General features: G+C 48.4%; 1 protein-coding gene across 2 annotated transcripts; it reads right to left on the bottom strand.

Annotated features, from left to right (window-relative positions):
• Positions 1 to 1,400: 1,400 nt before the first annotated feature.
• Positions 1,401 to 22,461, bottom strand: LOC141974956 (tapasin-related protein-like). Of its 2 annotated transcripts, XM_074935039.1 has the most exons (8): positions 19,926 to 22,461; positions 18,891 to 19,130; positions 7,168 to 7,443; positions 6,320 to 6,415; positions 5,865 to 6,206; positions 5,322 to 5,651; positions 4,603 to 4,698; positions 1,401 to 3,535 (listed from the first exon to the last, which is right to left on the bottom strand). In XM_074935039.1, exons 1-8 carry the CDS (start codon positions 19,972 to 19,974, stop codon positions 3,495 to 3,497), a joined length of 1,470 nt encoding a protein of 489 aa, XP_074791140.1. In that variant the 5' UTR covers positions 19,975 to 22,461; the 3' UTR covers positions 1,401 to 3,494. The 2 variants fall into 2 exon arrangements, with proteins under 2 accessions (XP_074791140.1, XP_074791148.1); XM_074935047.1 differs by lacking the exon at positions 6,320 to 6,415 and having other exon boundaries at positions 1,403 to 3,535; positions 19,926 to 22,459.
• Between the last annotated feature and the right edge of the window lie 82 nt (positions 22,462 to 22,543).

Genomic DNA, 22,543 nt, shown 5'->3' on the forward strand with positions numbered 1-22,543 from the left:
AACCATCTCAAACCCCTACCCAGTAATCTGATAAAACTAATTAGCACCCTTGGGCACCTCTAAGAGTCAATACTTACCCACTCAGAAACATTGAGTCTGTGTATAACACAAGAAAACTTTTGTTAAAAGGGAAATAGAACCCAGCATTACCTTGGGAAAACACCACAACCATGATTCAAAAGCATGTAACCATAAGCAACACTCACCTCACAGTCCCTTCGGGCAGTGTCCTTTGTCTCAGTTTCCCATCTTGAAGCATGAAAATCTGACAAATGTCCCTTTAACATACCACTCCCCTCTCCCTGCACTGCACCCTACTCACAGTTGGCTGTTCTTAGTCAGTGAAGACCCTTAGTTCAGAGGTGCACTCCCCTGGATTCACCTCCCACCCCTGAAAAGGGAGGGGGAGTGCCAAGCAGTGTCTCTGCTGCTGCTTCCACTGTACTCTGCCGCCGTTAGCTATGTGCTACTACCTCTGTTGCTGTTACCTCTGCCGCTGTTCAGCAATGCTGCTGTCATCAGTGCTGCTTGCCACTCACTACCACTTCTGCAATGCCCATTTTGAGGTTCCACCACTTAGCCCAGCTCTTAGCCCTGGTCTACACTGGGAGTGGGATCGATCTAAGCTACGCAACTTCAGCTGTGTGAATAACGTAGCTGAAGTTGACGTACTTAGATCGACTTACCGTGGTGTCTTCACCGCGGTGAGTCGACTGCTGCCGCTCCCCCGCCGACTCCGCCTGCGCCTCTCGTGGCGGTGGAGTATAGCAGTCAATGGGAGAGCGCTTGGGGGTCGATTTATCGCGTCTAGACTAGACACGATAAATCGATCCCCGCTGGATCAATCGCCATTCGGTGAGTAGTGTAGACATACCCTTAGTGATTTCCCTGGACAGCGAGGAACCTCTCTACTGTTGCTTCTTGTCTTTCATTACAACACTGTCCTCACACCAGGTTGAAGGCTTAGAGCTGCTCAACAGTGATTTCAGCTCTAGTAACCACCCAACAGAAACAAGAACTTTTAATTGAGTTTACTCAACTCTCCCTTTGAACACTAAAGAGAAGAGAATCAACTAGTATCTAGAACCCTTTAAAGCAGAGCCCCCCCACTAGATAAAAACATCTATCCCTAACCCCTCTAACTTTCACTGGGATGTGACATCCCTACCCCCTGCTTAGCAAGTGGGTTTGAGGTTAGGGTGTCCCCTTCAATCAGGGCATGCTAAGCACAGTTCTGCTGCCCTTTATTCATACAGTAAGGATAACAACATTTCATTATCCCTGCATTCAAAGTGTTTTGTATCCCAAAACCAGCCAAAAGTGATCACTTTGGCAATGCAGCTCTGTCTGCTGAACACCTAGGTGTGTGTATGCACATATAGTCCGGTCCTGAAGTCTTCCTCCCCTCCCCCCATTTCTTTTTGCTGAGTTTTCTTTCTGCTGCCGTGGTTGAAACTCCTGCATGGGGATGGGGATCATTACTGAGACAGCCCTTCACCCCAGTTTGTTTCCTATCAGTTACACTTCATATTGCCCTTTACCGAATGAGGCTGGGAATTAAATACTTCTTTTTTACCTTATTACTTCTGAAGAAATGGACAAAGAAGAGAATTGTATAATAACCAGTAAACCTCTACTGTGATCTGTCACTGCAATTTCACCCTTCCACCCCTCCTGAGAAGTGGTGGCATGATGCTTCTCCCTCCCCAGACTTTCCAATTCAGATGAGTTTGGAGTTAAAGTGGAAATGTGTTAGAAAAATAACAACAGGGTTTTATTCAGAGGTCAAATTCAAACTAGCACAAAGTGCAGTGAATACCGTATCTCGTTTGAGCCAGTTACAGAGTGAGCCCCACTTCTCGCCCACTCCCTCTCCACCCTGAGTTTCCCAACACAGCTTTTCATCAAGATACTAACAAGGGATGTAACTGGCTCTCAATCTCTCCTGCTGAAGAACCTCTTCATTATAAATAATTAAATATTTATTTAAGAAAGAGGAGTCAAAGCAGGAGTTTGACTCTGTAGCTCAGTGGTCAGGGCAATCCCCTGAGATGTGGGAGAGGCCCGGCTCCAAAAATATTTCATTTATATCAAGTGGAACAGCTGCAGCAGGGGAGACTGAGACATAACCACCCCAGAATACTCAACGACTCAGTGGTTAGAGCACTCACCTGGGATGTGGGAGAACTGACTTCAAGTCCCTGCTCCAACTCAGGCAGAACAGGGATATAGACTGGGTCTCTCACATTATAGGGGAGTGCTCTGTCCACTAAGCTAATAAGGTTATTAGTTGCATTATTGTAGCACATAGGATCCCTAGTTGTGGACCAGGACCCCATTGTGCTAGGCACTGTACAAACAGAATAAGAAGACAATTCCTGCCCCAAAGAGCTTACAATCTTGAGCGTAAAGCAAGAGACTTGTAGGGGAATAAAAGGAAGCAATGAGACAATAATGGTCAGGACGATTGGCATTCTAACCATTGTCAATATATTACAGGCATCACGGCAAAGGAGAGTTTTGTGGATGTATTTGACGGTGGATGCTTTATGGATGTTTTCAGGGAGCCCCTCCCAAGTGTGCTGAACAGCGTGGGAGAAAGTAAAAAGATGCTTGTCTGAAAATGTAACCTGTGGCCAATGGAGGCTGGCATGATGGGCCCATCAGAGATGAGCATCAACAGTTCAATAGCAAATGAGAGATGATAGGTAGGGTGGGAAATGGCCAAGAAAGGACTAGAAGGTGAATATAAGCAGCTTATATTTGATGTGATAGAGAAGGGAGAGCCAGTGGAGGGATTAAAAGCTAGGGATGACATAGGCAAAGTGACAGTAAACACGTACACACATATGTGTATACACACACCCACCAAATTTCTGACCTGCTTGCTCCTAGCTGTCTCTGTTCAAGGCCTGCTCTGATAGGTATGCTCTGAGCATGCCTCTGGGATCAGGCCCTGCAGGTGACAAAGGCAGGGTATTGCCTAGGCTGACAATCCTACCAGGGGTTATGCATGAGCTAGGGAACCAAGCAGCTCAATGGCATCAGGAATTAGGTGATTTTGTGTATGTCCACAGGCAGAAACTTAGGTGCTTAAGGAATTTAGGTAGCTAAAGGGTTAGGCACCAGCTGACCAGAGGTTTGAGGATCTCAGTGGTGCCTAAATGTTGGTCTTAGGCACCTAAAATGTCTACATCCCTTTGTGTATCTAGCTCTGTGTACCTGAAAGTGTGAGAAGAACAGTGTTCCAGTGAGGTTAATGGTATTACCCCCACTCACATGATGGAGACACCCCCTTTTCTCTGACTCCACCTTTCCAGGGTCACAAGGGTCCTCCAATCCCTTCCTATAGAGCTGCAAGAGGGTCCCTGGAAATGGTGATAGCTCCATTAATGTAAAATGGGAGGTTAATTTCTGAGTGGCTGGGTCTTCATCTGGTATGGGGTCTGTGAGAGCGGGCGCAGGAATAAGGGTAACTGAGTTAACTGTCCCTTTTACCCTGAAGTCTCCAGAGATTCCTCAGATTTTGGATCAACTGAAAAGGAAGAAAAATAATTGATTCAGGAAGACAAAAACAATCAGTAAAATGTCATTCTCTTCCATGATCTGCAGCTACCAGGGCGATGGTAGGCTACTATTAAGAGCTTTCCCTTCACCCTGCCCTGGTTCTTGTCATGCAGACAGAAAGTAGAAGAGCAGAAGTAGTGCACCTCTGATCCTACCCCTTATAATGTATGGTCATTTTGGAGGGTTTTCGGTCTGGGGGCTTCAGTACCACCTCTTTCATGTCCCATGGGAGGAGTAAGGAGTGAGGTTGTGCTCCAGTCAGGGACAGGGATTTCTTTGGCTTTTAGTGTTTCTTATACCTTCCCCTCCCATCCCCCTTGCCCTCCCGACTGGCTGCTTGACCTTATCTCGGGAGAGGAGTTGAGGCAGGACTGTCCTTCAAGTGACTGCTTTTATATTACATACCCATTCTGCCCAACAACACTTTAGCACTATCTCTTATCTCTTTTCACCTGATCTGCTTGTGGGCAGATGTAACACCCAGTATCTTTGTTCTTTGTTCACACATATTAGTAAGAATATAAAAATATCAAAAGTCAAATGAGCAAACAAGACCCAAAATTCTATCTCAGGCAAATATACAGGTCTGAGTACTACATTATCATCACTAACACTCCTAAGAGCTACCCCCTCTCCTACCCAGCAAGAGACACTGTAAGAAGAGAAGCTGGAGAACTAGCTATGGAATCATCTCCCAGTTACTCCATTTCCAGCTTCTCCCTCAAGGAGGCAAAATGGAAAGGAAGTAGGCGCACGAAGTAGGAGGGGAGCTCCCAAATACTCCGGTCCAGGCTTCTCCCAGCAAGGCTGCTGTAGGGAAGGAGGCAGGACAGCTGGTTGTGACGGAGCTTCCCGCTATGCTACTCCCTGCAGGAAGCACTGTAATTAGAGTGGCAGGAGTGCTGGCTGCAGCAGGTGCTCCAGGCTACTCCAGTCTCTGCGTCTCACAGCCAGCGGCACCATCGGGAGCAGGAGATGAGCTCTGACTGTGGAACCTCAGTCTAGGGAGAGGGCTGAAGTGCTTTACACTCTGACCTGCTTTTCTTCTCCTGAGCATGAGGCCAACGAGAGCAGCAAGGAAGATGGAAGTAGCAATGAAGGCTCCCACAAGCCCATTAGATGTTTTTTGCTCTGTTGGAGAAAGAGGGGGAGTCAGTGATGTGAAGCTCATCTGAGTCTGTTTCAGAGAGCTAAAATTCTTCACACAGATCACACACAGGGCAGGGCTGGGATCCTACTGGAGGAGAGATGTGCAAGGTTTCTGGGGAAAGATTAGGATCTCATTAGAACAGTGCCACAGGGAGCAGGGACTAAGCTGAGTTCCTGGTGGGGAAGGAAGGGGGTGGGGGCAAAGAAGGTCCTGGTTCCCTTGGAGACAACAGTGTATAGGGGTCCTTGGGGCATGGTTGGGTTCCCAATAAGGAGTCCGTGTGCTGCCTTTTTGCTCCCTTGAAACCACTGCCCCCTTAACAGTGTAAGGTGCTGCATGATGCAGAGAACATGCTTTACAAAGAGCTGTAGAGGGTGCAATGAGAGCTGAGGAAGTGCGACTGCCAGGAGAAGCCAGGAGAGGAAAGAACGGATGGGGAATGAGGGCAGGCAGTGGAAATGGGAGGGTGCTCCAAATGGGATGGGGCTTCACTACCCCAGAATTGAGAGGTGAGGGAAAAGCTGGAGCTAGGAGATCAGAGGGTTGAAGCAAAAGCTGAGAGGCAGGGGCAATAAGGAGAACTCGCCCTCCTTTCCCCGTTTACCTGGTGTCCTGAGCTGGGCACTAGCTGTAATTGGCTCTTCAAGGGCCAGATGCGAGACATGGCAGCTGTAGGTGACAGGTCCCAGCTCTATGGCTGTGTTGATACTCAGGTATGAATTGATGCCGTAGGTGCCATCCTGGGCTTGCCTATGGCTGGAGAAGTATGTGCTTGAGCCTGAGATAGGGATCTTGTCCTTGTCGTCAGAGGCCTCCCGTGTCCACTTCACCGACACATCCAGGGGGTAATAGCCAGAGATCTCACAGGTCAGGGTAGTGCCTCCATCCCCCTCACGTGACACCAACTCTGGGAACAAACGGACTCTCGGGGGCTCTGGAGGGGGGCAAACAGGAAATTAAATCCAGCTGGTGATAAACTGTGTTTGAGGGAATGGAGTAGTACAGAGGAGTCCCTCATCCCCACTGGGTGGGGCTGGGGAAATAAGGAGGGGAGCAGAGAGATACGGGGAATGGTCAGGTTCCAGTGAATGGGGCCTGTCTCCCCTTTGCCCCCTGACTAGGTATCCTTAAAGCATCATTGCCTCACCAACCAACTGCAGCTGGATGATGTTCTGGGCCTGGTGCTGGGGGGTGGACACTAAACAGATGTATGTCCCTTCATCCCCCACCCCCACTCCATGCAGGCTAAGTGATGCATCTCCAGTCTCCAGCAGCTGCACCACATCCACGTGGGCCGTTGACTGTTCTGCTTGTGCCACGTCCCCCGCCTGGTAGTGGAAAACTCTACGCCCGCTGCCTCGGTGCTGCAGCCTCCACTCCAGCGAGGCCAGCGGAGAGCTGGAAGCCAAGGCAAAGCTGCAGTCCAGGGTGACGGAGGTGCCAAGTCGGGTATGCAAAGTAGGGGTGCGAGATGACAACTGGAATTCAACTAGGAACAAGGAGAAGGAGAAAGACAAATAGACTGAGAGAGTGTTAAATATATGTGGTTATGGAAGACTCCCCCTGGCAGGTCATCAGGGACTGGGTCACAGCTCCACCCACCTGGAGGAAGCATGCTGTGGACTGACTGGCCATGCTGGGTTGAAGGGTTGGACATGTGTCTCCCCACAAGAAGATCCCATCCTGCAGGCTGCAGAGCTATTAGCAGGATACGGGGAGTAAGTGCATATTGCTCTCCTTGCTACACCGAACTCCTGGAGAGCAGACATAGCACTTGCCAAGGGTCACAGTGGTGTGGCAAATAATGAACATAAGAATGGCCATACTGGGTCAGACCAAAGGTCTATCTAACCCAGTATCCTGTCTTCTGACAGTGGCCAATGCCAGGTGCCCCAGAGGCAATGAACAGAACAGGTAATCATCAAGTGATCCATCCCCTGTCGCCCATTCCCAGCTTCTGGCAAACAGAGGCTAGAGACACCATCCCTGCCCATCCTGGCTAATAGCCATTGATGAACCTATCCTCCATGAACTTATCTAGCCCTTTTTCAAACCCTGTTATAGTCTTATAGTGACAGTGGTGGGGAGAACAGCGGGGCCAGAACTGGGGAGTCAAAGGGCACAGAAGTGCAAGGGCAGAGTGATCAAGGGGTCACATTGGTGGCCCAACGGTTACATCCCACAGATAGCAGGAGGGCCCCGTACATTTGAGCTTCCCTCAAGAAGGGAAGGATTATCTATGCTGACTCACAGCATGTGCAGTCCTTTTCTCTAGTTCCCTTAAGTCCCAGACTACAGAGTGGGGTGGTATTCCTGGGGTCTCTAGTTCCCCTAGCACTCCTTAATGTGGAGTCTTCAGCCCTGGAGTGTCTGGCTCCCCTAGTGCTCCCTGGTGCAATAGGTGCATTCCAGCACTCAAGTCTTTTCCCCTCATTCGCCACTTTCTTTACCTGTGGTCAGCACTGTGCCCTCCTTGCTTATAGGGACCTTCAGCCTTGGGTGCAGTACAGCCATTCTCTCATCTTCTTCCCTGACACTGCTGACCTTCAGCACCAGGGCTATGCTGATCCCACTGGACAACTTCAGGGTCCCCATGAACCAGGAGGCCTGGCTGGGCCCCTCATCTGCCAGGTGTAAGCTGTATGGAGAGATCTCACAGGTCACTTTCTCCCCAGCACAATCTGCATGCAGCAGGGATTCCGCATATGGGATGGGTACCAAAGTTTCTGTAATGAGAAAGAGAAGACATGTAGTTTGATGAATGGAACAGGAAAAACAGGATCAAGTTTCAGTAGGGACCTAATCTGGTGAGACACCAAGGGCTGTGTCTACACCTGGTGTAAAATGGGGTCAGGCTGCTGCTATGCAAACACAAGAGCCTTAGCATGTAACATTGGTCTCCCAGCTTGTTTAAAGAAGTTCTTGTGGTGAATGAGGAAGTCATATGTATTATTTTTATGAATATCATATATTCCTCAGTTTACCTGTTTGCTTTAACTTTACAGCCAGACTGGATAAGCTCAAAGGCTGTTGGGGAAAAACAACAGGGAACAAAACAATAACAGACAGACGATACCTTAAGGGAACAATAGGGAGAGCTATAAATTGGGAAATACCTACCTGCCTACATACCAACCATGCTAGCAAGGTTTATTCTTCCCAAGCCTAAACCTAGGAGCAAAGGGGATGCTGAAACATTAAAGGTCCCAGCCTAAAAAAGGAAGAGGTATTGAGGGTGCAGCAACAGCTAGAGATGAGTGTCTGTCAAAGAGAAAATCTACCTGCCAAATCCATTATTGTTACTGAAGCACATGCCAATCTTTCTTGTTGCCCTGCACTCTCTTCAGCTATACTCCCCATGACAAAATATGGGAGCACTTTAAATAATTTGTTAATACTGTATATCGGTCTGGCTCTGGTGAGGTGGTTTTTGTGAGAATGTCTTCGATTAAGGGCTTCCCAACAGGTAACCGTCTGGGATGGTCCAGGCAGAAAGGAGAAGATGGCTCAAGATGATCCTGTAACAGCTTTGCCAACTTTTTCTTATAGCCCCCGCTAAAATCAAACAATTGCATGAGAATTTCAGCTTTGATTAAAAAAGTAAGTTTCTAACTGTCATGATTGAGGAGAAAAACTTTGTTTCAACTGCTAAGTAAATATTCTTTGAGCAGGGGGTTGGACTAGATGACCTCCTGAGGTCCCTTCCAACCCTTATATTCTATGATTCTATGATTTTGTTTTAAAATATTTGATTATTTTGTTGGTCATTATCACTGGTCACAGGTTCCCATGGGAAGGAAACACAGGTGCCCCAAACCTAGCTGGACCTGCACGGTGATAAGCAGTTGTCACACATGGGGCAGTGGTCTCAGACCTGATCCAAGTATGGAAGAGTCACAAGATTCCATCCCAAAACAGACAAGGGCAAGAGGCCCAAGACCTGATTTAGGTTCTCTGAGAGAGACTAGAAAGAGGACTGAAGTGCAGCTAGTCCTGTAGCTGTGATACTCCCTTTCTTGCACCCTCTCCTCTCCTTGTATCCCTCCCTTATGTCCCTGGCAAGTTGCAGATCCAGGGTGAAGTGCACATTCTTCCACGAAGGAACTCTGTCCTCAGTTGAAGGCAGCAGGTTCTGCTGCTTGGTGTCTAGGTGGGACATGAGGGCAAGGAAATGTATAGTACAGAGCATGAGCATACCGAGATGTTTCACAGATAGTCCAAATGTATAACATGCAGCCGATTTGAAAGGTGCACAGTGAGGAAGGTGCTTGCAGAGTCCGGGGAACAGGGTACCTGTAATTCTGCTGCTGGGTTTGATGCATATTCATTACGATGATATGATTACATTTTTAAATTACATCATCACCCATGATTTTTCTCTGCATATATCATCAACTGGTTTGAACTCAGGACTTTCAGATCAACAACACAGACTTCTACCACTTGATCTCACTGGGTATGTCTACACTGCAAGTAGACACCCCAAGCTGGCCTGTGCCAGCTGACTCAGGATCATGGGGATCAGGCTGCAGGGCTATTTAACTGCAGTGTAGACGTCTGGGCTTGGGCTGGAGCCCAGGCTCCAGGACCCTGCGAGGTGGGAGGGTCACAGAGTCTGGGCTCCAGCCCAAGCCCAGAAGCCTACACTGCAATTAAACAGCCCTGCTGCTTGAGTCCCTGAGGCCCAGTCAGCTGGCACGGGCCAGCCATGGGTTTTTAATTGCAGTGTAGACGAACCCAAGGAAGTAGTAAGTGGAAGCAGAAGTATCCAGTCGAGCCTACGGACCAGGCACGAGAGGGTAGCGTGACATACTTTGCTAGCAGGTTACATAGCTGCTTGCTTGACAGCACAGAACTGTGGGTATCAGGATTCTCAGGCTCTCTCCTCCTACATTCTCTCTAACCAAACAGCACTTCTGCACTCTCATTGCAGACCATCCTCAAATCCCCACCACTTCTTTGCCACTCTCACGTCCATCCTTAAACTCTCCCTCTCCTGCCATTTCAACTTTTCCATTCAAAATCTTGCTGATTTTTTCGGCAAGATTAGAAAAGGCCACCCTTTCCTTTCCTTTTGCTATCTTCTCCTCCTTTTTCACTATCACTGAAGCCGGGATCTCTCACCTGTAGCTTTCCTCCACTAACCATTTCAGCAGCCCACATCCCATCCAAGTGTGTCATAGAATCATGGAAGATTAGGGTTGGAAGAGACCTCTGGAGGTCATCTAGTCCAACCCCCTGCTCAAAGCAGGACCAACCCCCACTAAATCATCTCAGCCAGGGCTTTGTCAAGCTGGGCGTTAAAAACCTCTAAGGATGGAGATTCCACCACCTCCCTAGGTAACCCATTCCAGTGCTTCACCACCCTCCTAGTGAAATAGTGTTTCCTGATATCCAACCTAAACCTCCCCCACTGCAACTTGAGACCATTGCTTCTTGTTCTGTCATCTGCCACCACTGAGAACAACCTAGCTTCATCCCTTTTGGAACCCTCCTTCAGGTATTTGAAGGCTGCTATCAAATCTCCCCTCACTCTTCTCTTCTGCAGACTAAATAACCCCAGTTCCCTGAGCCTCTCCTCATAAGTTATGTGTCCCCCTTCATCATGTTGTTGGGGACACTGGGGCATGGCCACTAGGTAACTCGAGGGGATGGAAGACCACGAGTGTCGATGAAGCTCCCGCGCACTAGGCCCAAGTCTCCTTGGCCCCCCCGCCTGGAGGCACTCGCAGCAGTTATGCTGAGGATCTGCAACAATATGTTGCAAAGTCAGACTGCCTGAAACTAAACAAGGCCAAACAGGGCAGATATGGAAGAAAAATGCTGAATAAAGCAGCTTTATGTATAGTTTAACAAATGATACAGAGAACAAGGGAACTAGCTGGGAACTGGATTGGCTGGCTATATGGATACTTAGGGCAGCTTGCTATCGGATAAGTATGCTGGGAAAAAAGGATGTATAAAAGCCTGTGTAACTTCCTGCTCTGTGTGCAGGATTTGAGATTCTTTTCTCCCTGTACCTTTTTGCAGCTGCAAATAAACTTTTCTGCTTCTCCACCCCGTTGTGATTATTGGGTGTAGCACACCGGGTAGCGAACCAACCCGAGCTGTTGTTTAGCCTCTCGGCACTGGGTGCCGGCAACAATGTTCTCCTTTGCCCCACTCTCCCCCTTCCTATCCTCCCTCATTCCCACCTTCTTCCTTACCTTCATCCCACACCTTCCCTCTTGCTCTTACTTATCCCTGCTCTCTACCTCTCTACCATCAACTCCACCATGCAACTTTGCATTCTCTCTCTCTCTCTCTCTCTCTCTGAGTGTGCCTCTGTCTTTATCTATGTGGTTATGTGATTATGGCAGTGGTGGACTAGAGTTCAGGAGCCCAGGGTTGCACACTGCAAAATTGCCACGCAGTAGCAGCTCCTGGGGTCCAGGAGTGTAAGTACACCTACAGAAATCACGCCTGGATATGCACTGACTTGCATGGGCAGGACCACCTGGGGCAGAGTGTGCAAAAACATCCATCCCAAGATACCCCACACCTGGCCCCCATTTTTTAAGTTCTCCCACGATCCTGTATTACCCTTGCAAAGTCCCAGCGCCGGCTACTCCGCCTAGCAACAGGTCTCACCCACCAATAAAAAATTCAGGCGGGGAGGGCAGCAGCCAATCAAAATATGATTTTGCCCTGGCCAATCATTAGGCTCCAAGCTCAGCCTCCTCTGCCAATTACAGTGCCAGAGAAAGAGTGTTTTTTTCTACCCAGCAACATGGAACATGTGGCAATCACAAAACCACACCAATGGAAATATCAGGTGGGCAGAGCCAGCCCTCACTGCTATCCTGCCTAGCAATGTCTCACAAAGGGCCTAAGGCGGTAACATCAGGACAGATTTAGCCAATCAGGAGAGGAAGCAAGGTGATTGACAGACCAATATTAACCCCTTGAGGAAGCCAGTGCTGCAGGCTGCTGGTTTGCTGTCCTTGCCCTAAGTAATGGAATTTGGGTGAAGACAGCTCCCCCACTGCATTGAGAGGGGGTGAGGCTAGGAGTATTCAGCAGATCTTGGCTGGATCTAGGATGCCCTCACTGATCAGGAGGGCAATTCTTGCAGGTGCTGAGGCTGCTGAATACCTTGTGTGCATTTTCCTGGACCACAGTGTCCTGTATTCACTGTCCTCGAGAGTATCTCCTGGGATGCCCAGCTGAAGTCATCAACAGCTGGTGTCAGAGCCACTGTAACTGTCCTGTCCAGGGACAAAGAAGATTCTTCTGGTGGTGAAGGCAGCTGGAGCATTTCCCTCACTGCTTCTATCACATCTTCAGAGACTCCCTCCGGTTCTGACGGGGGTGCTCTGGCCAGCAACACCAGAGGCAACTGAAATCTTCTCCTCTTTGCTGAGACATGGGAGGGGACCCTGCTCCAAGATCTATGGGAGGGCTGGCCAATGAGGCCATGGTGGCAGGTTGTACTGATACTGGCATAACTGGGTATGCCCCGTCCAATGCTAGTTCTGCACCAGGACTCAGTGCTGCATGCCTCAGAGTACCCTTGGCGGTATCGACCTCACCCCTCAGGTGAGGGTCCCTGCTCAGTGTGGTAGAGAAGGAGTATATTGGTGACAGGGATGAAAAGTAGCTCTCAGGAAATGGCAATGCTGATAGTTGTGACAAGGGCTCCAATGCTAGGGCCGATGGTGCCAACATCAATGTTGATGCCTCTACCAGCATTGGGTCTGGTGCCAGTCAAGGGCATATTTTGAAACTCAGAGGGGCTCCAGTTTTGAAGTTATGAAGTGTAGAAAATTGATAAAGAACGTTACAGACATCAAGAAAAAATGCATGGCTGGCAGGGGCAAGGACAATAAGGAGTTTTGTAAGTATATGAAGAACAAAAGAAATCCTAGCAATGGTATAGACCCATTACTAGATGGAGATGGTAACATTGTTAATAATGATGCTGAAAAGGCAGAAGTGTTCAATAAATATTTCTGTTCTGTATTTTAAAAGAAGCAGGATGACATACTCATATCACATGAGGATGACGAATTATTTTCAAGAACTTAGTAACTAGGAAGTATGTTAACCAATACCTATAAAGCACAAAATAATTTAAATCACCAGGTCCCCAGCACCCAAGAGTCATAAAAAAGTGTTGGCTGAGGATATCTCTGGCCCACTGATGTTCATTTTTAATAAAGCTTGGAATATTGGGGTGCGATGGGGTACTCATCTCCTGAATGCCTCCTATTGGCTGGGTGTGGTACTGCAATCCTCTTTTCCCCACTCGTGGTACCCTCTATAGGTTGTCAGTCACACTAGGCAGGTCTTCAGTGGCTCAGCCCTCTGGCCAACTCACTGTCCTCAACAGATGAACCCCTTCCAGGGTAGCAAATGTCCAACAAACTATCTGCCCACATGAGGGTCTTCAGACCCACCTCTGGGACCTTTAAATCCAGTCCCTTCGCTCAGGCTTCCAAAGGAAACTTGTCCCCTTCTTGGGGCTTAGGCCACTTTGCTAGTGGCCAGTGGGGGAACACAGGCCCACCCACTACTCCAGGTCCCAACCCAGGAATCCTATAAACCGCAGCCACATACTGCTGCCTCCGGTGTGCTGCTGCTGTTCCCTGGGCCTTTTCCCACATAGCCCCCTTCTCTTCACCCTTCCCTTAGGGCTGAAGTTCTCAGATCTTCTTCCTCCTCACAGAACACAAGTAGCACCAGAACCCTCCCTCTAGTTCTCCCTCAAGCTCCTGTGACCCGCAAGGCGCACCCTGCCTTGCTCCTCTGGGCCCAGCTAGGAACTGACCTGCTCAGGCCCAGCAGCAGCTTTTATTTGATCCTGCGGGGCTCTGACTGGCTGCTTCTATGCAACCCCTCGAAGCAGGCCTGGAGGACCCACCTTCACTGCTCCTTTCCTGGGGCAGGGTGTGGTAAGACCACAAGGCCTCCAGCAAGGGGCCTCGAAGGGCCAGGTACATCCTGTCACATGGGAAATTCCAGAAGACTGGAAGAGTGCTAATGTTGTGCCACGTTTCCAGAACAGCAAGCAGGATGACACAGGCAACTGTAGGGCAGTTAGCTTGATATTAGTCCCCAGCAAAACAACCGAATAGCTGATACAATTAATTGAATTAATTCAATTAACAAAAAAATTAAAGGACAGAAATATAATTAATGCCTCTCCAGAGGCTTTTATTTTAAATAGATTTTGTCAAACAAACCTGAATTCATTCTTTGATGTGATTGCAAGTTCGGTTGACAAAAGCAGACGTAAGACATTTAGACTTTTGTAAGGTGTTTGGCTCAGTACTGCATGCCAATGTGATTCTAAAAATTAGCATGAACACAATACCAATACAGCACATGTTACATGGATTAAGAACGTTTTTGTCGATGATATGGAATTAAATACAAAATCACTGCTGATAAAATTTTCAGATGACACAAAGACTGGCAGAGTGCTAAATAGCAATGAGGATAGGGCAATCATACAGAAGGAACTGGACCAGTTGGTAACCTGGTGTGACATTATCTGATTAAAATATGACCATGTAGATCAGGGGTGGGCAAACTACGGCCCGTGGGCCGGATTCGGCCCTTGGGATTGCCACCCCCGTGGGCCCTGCACTGCTTCTGGGAGCGGCGCGGGGACAGGGCAGGCAGGCAGGGAGCCTGCCCTGGCCCCACTGTATGCTGCTGCCACCCCGGAGCCGCTCCAGGTAAACAGCGCCAGGCTGGAGCCTGCACCCTAAAACCCTCCTGCACCCCACACCCCAACTCCCTGCCCTGAGCCACCTGCTGGACCCTACCTGCACCCCTGTCACACCCTGCCTGCACCCCAATCCCCTGCCCTGAGCCCCCTGCCGCACTCCTCCCTGCACCCCTGCCCCGAGCCCCCTCCCGCACTCCGCACCCCCTCCTGCACCCCAACCCCCTTCCCTGAGCCCCCTCGTAAACTCCGCACCCCTCCTCTGCCCCAGTCCCCTGCCCTGAGCTGCTTCCTACACACCGCACCCGCTCCCACACCCCGCACTCCCTCCCGCACCCTAACCCCCTGCCCCAGCCCTACATGCATGGCCCTGCATGCAATTTTCCCACCCAGATGCGGCCCTCGGGCCAAAAAGTTTGTCCACCTTTGATATAGATCATTGTTGCTATCACTGTTATATAACTGCAACAAATACTGTACGAAGGTTGTCAATTAAGGTGTCTCTAGAAAGGCTATGATTTGCTGAATATGATTATGCTATTTGTATGCATGTAACACTTTGTATTTGAAGTTATGAGCATTGGTTCTATACCTGGATTTCAAATGTTTTTGCCTGGGGTAGTGCCCACAAGGTAGTCAGCCAGCACATCTTGGAGGAACTATTGAAATTGAGTGGCCCATCAAAAGAACATTTAACTTACAATGGAAGACACCCACCTACCCTGAACGGACTTTCCTGTGAACATGCTGTTTGAGGTATAGGTAATGGCTTCTACTGTGTCTAATCATGCATGGACATGTGACTTGCCCATGTGACTCCAAACATTATCTTGTCACCTGTGATTTTCCACTAGCTGTGTTGAGTTCTTTGTTTGAAACAATGGGTTTCCCTCCACATGGCAGAAGCTATAAAAGGCCCTGGAAACACCTCCGTGTTGCCTCTTTCCTGCTCAAACCTCTGGACTATGTATGGACTTATACTAATGGGAGCATTCTAACCAAGGGATCGAGGACCTTCCATTGATTTGGAAGCAACCAGAGACTTGACTTAAGCCAGCAGTTTATTCCATCACCGCCACAAGCCTGAACGAAGAACTCTGCAATTATTTTATGTACTTGATTCCTTTAACCAATTTTAACTTTCACCTTTCTTTCTTTCCATTTATAAATAAACCTTTATATTGTGCATACTAAAGGATTGGCAACAGCGTGATTTTTGGGTAAGATCTGAGTAATATATTATTGACCTGGGTGTGTAGCTGGTCCTTTGGGATCAGAAGAAGCTTTTGTTTGGTTAAATTGGTTTTAAAGAACCACTCATCTCTAAGTCTAGTGTTTACAGTGGTGATACAAGGACTGGAATGCCTAAGGAAACTGCTTTTATGACTTCTTGTTACCCAGTGTGGTGAAACAGAAGTTTACTTTTGTTGCTGGTTTGGTATATCTCATGGGAGAATAACCACTAGTCTGGGGTATGTCCGCCCTATTTCTCAGCAGTTTGTCCTGAATTTGGTATTCTCAGTCATGACCCACAAAGGCACTGTTACACCCGGGTGCATGCAAACAATCTGCATTTGAATACAGCCAAATGCAAAAGTGTACATCTAGGAACAGGAGATGCAGGCCCTAGTTATAAACTTGAGGCTGTATCCTGAAGCTAGTGACCATCCAACAGATTTAGGGGCTATAGTTGACAAACATTCAATATGAGTTCCCAGTGTGATGCTGTGGCAAAAAGGGTTAATGTGATCCTTGAACATATAAACAGGAGTGTAGTGTGTATGCCCCTGGTGAAACTGATAATGGAATACTTGTACAAATGTGGTGTCCACATTTTAAACAAAACATTGAAAATTTTACAGAGGGTTCACAGACGAGCCACAAAAATTATTTGAAGGCTGGAAAAAATGTTTACAATGAGAGGCTTAAAGAGCTCCACCTGCTTAATTTATCAAAAAGACTGAGAGGTTACTTGATTCCTGTGTATAAGGGCCTCCACGGGGAGAAAATATCAGGTGTGAAAGAGCTCTTTAATCTAGTGAGAAAGGCCTAACAAAGAACTAATGGCTGCAAGTTGAAGCCAACCAAATTCAAATTAAAAATAAGACAGATTTTCTAACAGAGAGGGTGATTAACTCTTGGAACAATTGCCATCTCTTTAAGTCTTCAAATCAAGATTGCATGCCTTTCTGGACAAACACCAGTGACTGGGCTCAATACAGGGATAAAGGGGAGAAATTTTATGGCCTGTACTATATAGGATGTTAAACTACATCAGCCGTTTTCAAACTGTGGACCAGGACCCCAAAGTGGGTCACAACCCCATTTTAATGGGGTCGCCAAAGCTGGCTTTGACTTGCTGGGACTTGGGGCTGAAGCCTGAGCCCCACTGCCCGGAGCCGAAGCTGAAGCCCGAGGGATTCAGCCCTGGGCGGCGGGGCTCAGGTTACAGATCCTCTGGCTGGGGCTGAAGCCCTTGTGTTGGGTCGCCCACAAAGTTATATAAGTATGATAGAATTATAATTATGTAGTAGTAGAAATAAAGATAGACAAAAGAGTATATAGGTATTGTAAAAAGGTATGAACATCAGTTCCATGCTGCTGAATTTCACTCTGTAACAAATCCAAGGCCAAAGTGCTAATTATTTCAGGCCAGTACAGGACAAAGAGTCTGTGCTGGAAAGTGATAAGAACTTTGAGGAAACAATGCTGTTCTTTAAAACAACACCCTGATGCTCTTCCCCCGCAGAGGCCCCTTGTCATGCCTATGTAAATCTTGGTATCCAAAGAGGGAAAAACAGATAGTGGGATAAAACTTGTTAAATGAATCAAGAGTCACAGATTGTGTTGTTAAGTAAAAGAATGAATGATGAGTGCATGGAATTGAGAGCCTGAAGCAGGGAAATAATTGGTTAGTAAATGGTGCCAGCCTAATCCTAAGAATTTCAACCTTGATATCGATGGGCTAAAGAATATGCAAAGTGGAGATAACCGGATGACCCCCGGAGGGAGAACCGGAATCCACCCAAAACGCATCAAGGGAGAACAAGAAGATAACACCTAGCCATCATGGAGCCGTCATGGATGTATCACCTGCTGATTGAGCTGATTGACGGTCATCTCAATTGTAAATTCAGCATGATGAAGCAACCTCCATAGACTTGTATTGAACCAGAGACCTATAAAAATTGGGTCCAGGGACTGTGTTCTTTGAGTCTGGTTCTACGACCACCCTCCAGGAGCATCGGATGCGCATCTGACAACGACTTGGCTCCACTCTCGTGTCCAGGCCACCTGGCCAGTGACTTGGCACGAGCAACATCTAGGCTGGTAACTATAACAACCTTTATGTAGAACCTGCGTGTGAATGTCTGTGTGTGTGAATGGATCTATATAGAAATTGCATATAGGAATATTTTGTTGTATTTACAATAAACGTGGCAATTTGCCTTGTCCCTCTTACAAGATCCTGTTGGTATCATTTTTATTAGTGTAACACTTGGGCTTCGGCTTTGACCCCTACCCTTTCCAGGGAATTGCGGCTCAGGCTTTGGCTTTGGCTCCCCACTTGGGAAGTGGGAATCATACAGACTCAGGCTTCGGTCCCCCCTCCTGGGGTCATGTAGTAATTTTTGTTGCCAGAAAGGGGTTGCGGTGCATTGAAGTTTGAGAACCCCTGAACTAGATTATCTAATGGTCTCTTCTCGCCTTAAATAGATGAATATATTAATTAAAATCTATGAATATTCTGGTCTATGGCCTTGTCTATCTTGAAACTTTAGCTACTGATATAACTGGGATTTTAGCCAGAGTGCAAACTCCCTTCTGTATGATACAATTTATACAGGTGAAGCCTGATTATCACCAGGGCAGTTTATTCGAGTTTCAATCTCCATCAGTGAAAATAATGGCTTTGCCTTTTTTCACTAGGAGTACCAATGCAATTATCTCAGAAGGGCATTGTGATAGTAATTCATTAATAAGTATGTGGTGCTCAGATATTGTGGTGGTGGGGTCATGTGGGTAAGCAGTGTTCGTGTAGCCATGCTGGTCCCAGGATTTTAGAGAGACAAAGTGGTTGAAGTAATATCTTTTATTGGAGCAACTTCTGTTGGTGAGAGAGACAAGCTTTCAAGCTACACAGAGCTCTTCTTTGGATCTCAAGGAGGGCTGAAGAAGAGCTCTGTGTAGGTCAAAAGCTTGTCTCTCTCACCAACAGAAGTTGCTCCAATAAAAGATTTTACCTCACTCACCTTGTCCCTCTAATGCAAGTAAGTTGATAGATAGTGACTCTGTCTCTATTTACACAGTGCCCTTCATCCTGCTATCCATTTGTCCATCACATGTCCTATGTGAGCCCCTGGGGCAGGGCTCTGTGTTTTGAGTCTGTGCAGATTTCAGTTCACTCATGGCTTACTGTGGCTGGCATGGCAATTCTCCCATCCCCAGCTCCTCACTCACCTGAGACTTCAAAGATGATGGGAGAAGCGGAGTCAGTATTTGTGCCTGGCGCCTCATAATTGGTGACACTGTCCAAGCTTCCATCATCGGCAATGCTGACACCTCTCAGCACTAGGGTGGCAGGGTCTGAGGAGAATGATCCGGCAAAGGCACCCGGAAATCCACCCACAGCTTCCTCTATATAATGACAGTCCAAGACCACATCCACAGAGTGTAATTGGGACCCCGGGGCCAGCTCCGCTGAGAAGGAAAAGAACCAGCTGAGAGGTGAGGTGCACACACATACATACACATACCTGCTGCCCCATCGGGACAAGACATTTGGCACTGACATCTTGCCCTTTGCTGGGGCAGCCCTATAGAAACGGGGATGATCCAGGTGAGCCCTGGGGCACGCTACCACCACACAATTCCCCTCCTTCCCTGAAACACCTCCCCTGAAGTACCTCTTCCCAGTTTGGTATTACTTCCCTGTCCCCCACTGCCATCATCCTTTTGGAAGACCCCAAGCACCCCCCCCATGATTATCAGCTTATACTATCACACCTCCCTCTGGTCCATCCATCTTGGGCGGGGGGGCACGGGGGCTCACTTGTCTAATCCCTTCTGGGACACAAGCTGCTAATCAAACTGTTCCCCCTCTTGCTCCCTGAGCCTATAATGCAGGGGTGGCCAAACTGTGGCTCATGAGCCACATGTGGCCCTTTTACCATTAAAGTGTGGCTCACGGAGCCCCCCCCTCCCTTCCCCCCATTCTCCACTTAACAGACTGGGGGGTGGGGAGGAGCTCAGGCCCTCTGCCTTGCAGCAGGGTGGTGAGGTAGGGGCTTCTGCCCAGAGGGGAGGCGGGTCTCAGGGCTTCAGCGGAAGCAGGGCTGAAGGACCAAGGGGAGCCCTGGCAGGTGCGCCCTGGCTCTGGAACTTCTGAAGATTGTGCTATGTGGCTGGGAGGGTTTGGCCACCCCTGCTATAATGGGCCTTCTGAAGAGGCATCCCTGTAGACCAGCCAGAATCCCTGACACCTCCTAAACTCACCAGCCTTCAGAGCCAGCACTCCACAGATGAGGATGAGCCCTAGATTCATTCTGTGCCCCAAAAAAGGGGTTCCAGACACCCTAAAACATCAGGCGTCTGTGCTAGAATCAAACTCTGAATGAGTCTTCAGACTGCCAGTGCCTTTCCTTTCACTTTCACTCTGACAACCAAAAACAGATTGGAGAATATTAACTCCTTCCTTACCTAAGAGAGGAGCCGGATAGCCTGAAACACTTGAGAACTAGATAATGGGAGACCGCAGGTTAGGATTGAGGGGCATCAGCAAAGCTGGGTGTGGGAGGCTGTTTTACTCTCTGAATTTGTTTTTTAGATAAAACTCTCCTGTGTCAGTCTCTTCCAAAACTCATTTTGTGCCACGTTTCCTTTTTTTGAGAACCCCAAGCTTCTGTGAAGCCTTTTGAATCTGGGTTCAGATGCATTTTTAAAAGATTTGCGCTCACAAAAAAGTTTTTGCTGATCACTCTTCAGCTGAATAGAAGTGTTTGAAAGTTGTCTCCTCTATGAGTTATGTGTAACAAACTATCTGAGTTCAGTGCGTGTGACATGAATTCCAGAAACAAGGAGAGTTTGTTCTCAGAATGGGGAAAAAAAATAATCTAGATTTAGAAAGTGAAGGAAAAATCCAGCAACTCAACAGAGATGAGTGAGCAAGAGGCTGAGCATTTCTGATATACCAAAGGTTGACTAAGTTTCTCTGTGTCTCTCACATATACTGCCAGAAAATGGCTTTTTAAAAAAACAAAATTAGGGAGGAGCATACTGTTATCTTCCCACAGATTTACAGTTGTAGAGCTATGCTGTGAAAAAAAGATCTTCTATACTTTCCACAGTATGCATCCGATGAAGTGAGCTGTAGCTCACGAATGCTTATGCTCAAATAAATTGGTTAGTCGCTAAGGTGCCACAAGTACTCCTTTTCTTTTTGTGTTCGAAGTGTCACTTTAACTTTGCTTTTCCTTGCTTTATGCTTGTTGTTTATTTGAGTTTGAGGGTTTTTGTTTGTTTGGTTGGTTAGTTAGTTTTTGTTTTTCTTTTCTTCTTTTGAGGCTGTAAAGAGTTTTGCATGTGAATTTCACTTGTTTTGGGAAGAACTGGGGGTAGTTAAGGGGGTGCGATTGAGGTGCATCTGTAGGAAGGCTTCCTGTATACAGTAAGCTGCTCCACAGGTAGCCCCTCAGTCATGGCCCCCTTCATGCTGGAGCTGTGACTCTCATGAGGATCGGAATGGGTTTAAGGTTTTACAGTGTTCCCTTTTCCCCAGAAAACTATCCAGTGGAATGGCCTTCCATCCCAACATTACCGCAAACCCATCCACACCTTGGGAGTGTTCGAATGAACCCTTTGAATCCCAAGGTTCCTGCATCTTTTTCTGAATCTGCCATGTTTCCTTCTCTCTAACTCGTCTCCACAAGCAGAGCCTCCCTACATCCATTCCCCACCCTAAGCAGACCCTTACACATCATCATCAGTCATGACACATGGCTTCAGAGGCAGATTGGTAGATGTTACAGTCTTCTGTAGCAAGCTGAGTTGGAAGAGAGAGGTTAGCATGTGAAATTCACCAGGCTTTGCCAGAGAAGCAAAATGGTGCAGAGCTTTCGTTCCTTAGTGGAACTCTGGATTGCTAGAAAAAGCCTCAGAATTAAACCTCCCACCTTACTGTGAACCCGTTTTCTCTCCAAAAGCACTGGGAGTCATGCTGAAACTATACTTTGTGTCCCAGAATCTGCTGCACCTCCATGCCTCCTCCCAAAATGATGTCGGCTGTCCTTTAACACACAGCTTCTGAATGCTCTGTCCCTCCTCCCACCCAGGTGCAACGCGTTCCTTCCTTCCTGAACCCAGCCCCCAGCCATGCTCCAAGTCTCTCCACATTGCCCTCACTTCTGCAACATACCCTGGTCTCCCTGGCCTGACACACTGTCCTCAAGTGCCAGGAAAAACAGAACAGAGCTCAGAAAATGTACACTGTTATTTCTCCTCTGTCGTGAGTGGAGCTGTCATTCCAGCCAGTTGGAAAAACAAGGAGGCGTCCTTGTGGCCATTAGAGACTAACACATTTATTTGGGCACAAGCTTTCGCGGGCTAGCCCCCACTTCCTCACTAGCACGGCTACCACTCGGAAACCAACTGGAAAAGACACCCCAGCCACCTCCTTGAGTCCCACCATACCCTTATCTCTGGTGTCTCTGAAGCAGAAACATCAGAGCTCCTCGCGCCCACCTCCCAGCCGGGTACAGCTACGAGCGGCTGGGAGGAGACGCGGCCACGTCCCAGCATCCAGGCCCCGGGGCTCGGCGCGATCTCCCTTGGCCGGGGGGGTGCAGTGTCCGCGGTGAAATCCTTCCTCTCTTGGGCGCGTTCAGCCTCTTTCCCTACGTGCCGCGCGGCGGCTGCGCTGTGGTCTGTGCCCACAGCTGTGTGTGAGCGAGACCCGGGCGGGGGCGGGCCGCGCCGCTGTCTCTTTACAATGGGCCCCGCGGCCGCGTCCTGCCGGCGCCCGGGCGCTCCCACGCGGGGCAGAGACACCCGGCGGCGGCCCCGCCCCGCCCCGCTCCGCCTGCGGGCGCCACCTGGCCGGGCCCGGGGTCGAAGCG

Source organism: Natator depressus, chromosome 1 (assembly GCF_965152275.1).
Source record: "Natator depressus isolate rNatDep1 chromosome 1, rNatDep2.hap1, whole genome shotgun sequence".
In the NCBI taxonomy this organism is placed as follows: domain Eukaryota; kingdom Metazoa; phylum Chordata; order Testudines; family Cheloniidae; genus Natator; species Natator depressus.

Bases quoted from the DNA above. Each gene is read 5' to 3' on its own strand.
- LOC141974956 (XM_074935039.1), bottom strand. From the start codon at position 19,974: ATGAATCTAGGGCTCATCCTCATCTGTGGAGTGCTGGCTCTGAAGGCT. The intron at 19,131-19,925 runs GTGAGTTTAGGA...TTTCCTTCTCAG, and splicing joins AGTGCTGGCTCTGAAGGCTG to CGGAGCTGGCCCCGGGGTCC. The intron at 6,207-6,319 runs GTGGGTGGAGCT...CCTTGTTCCTAG, and splicing joins CCACAGCATGCTTCCTCCAG to TTGAATTCCAGTTGTCATCT.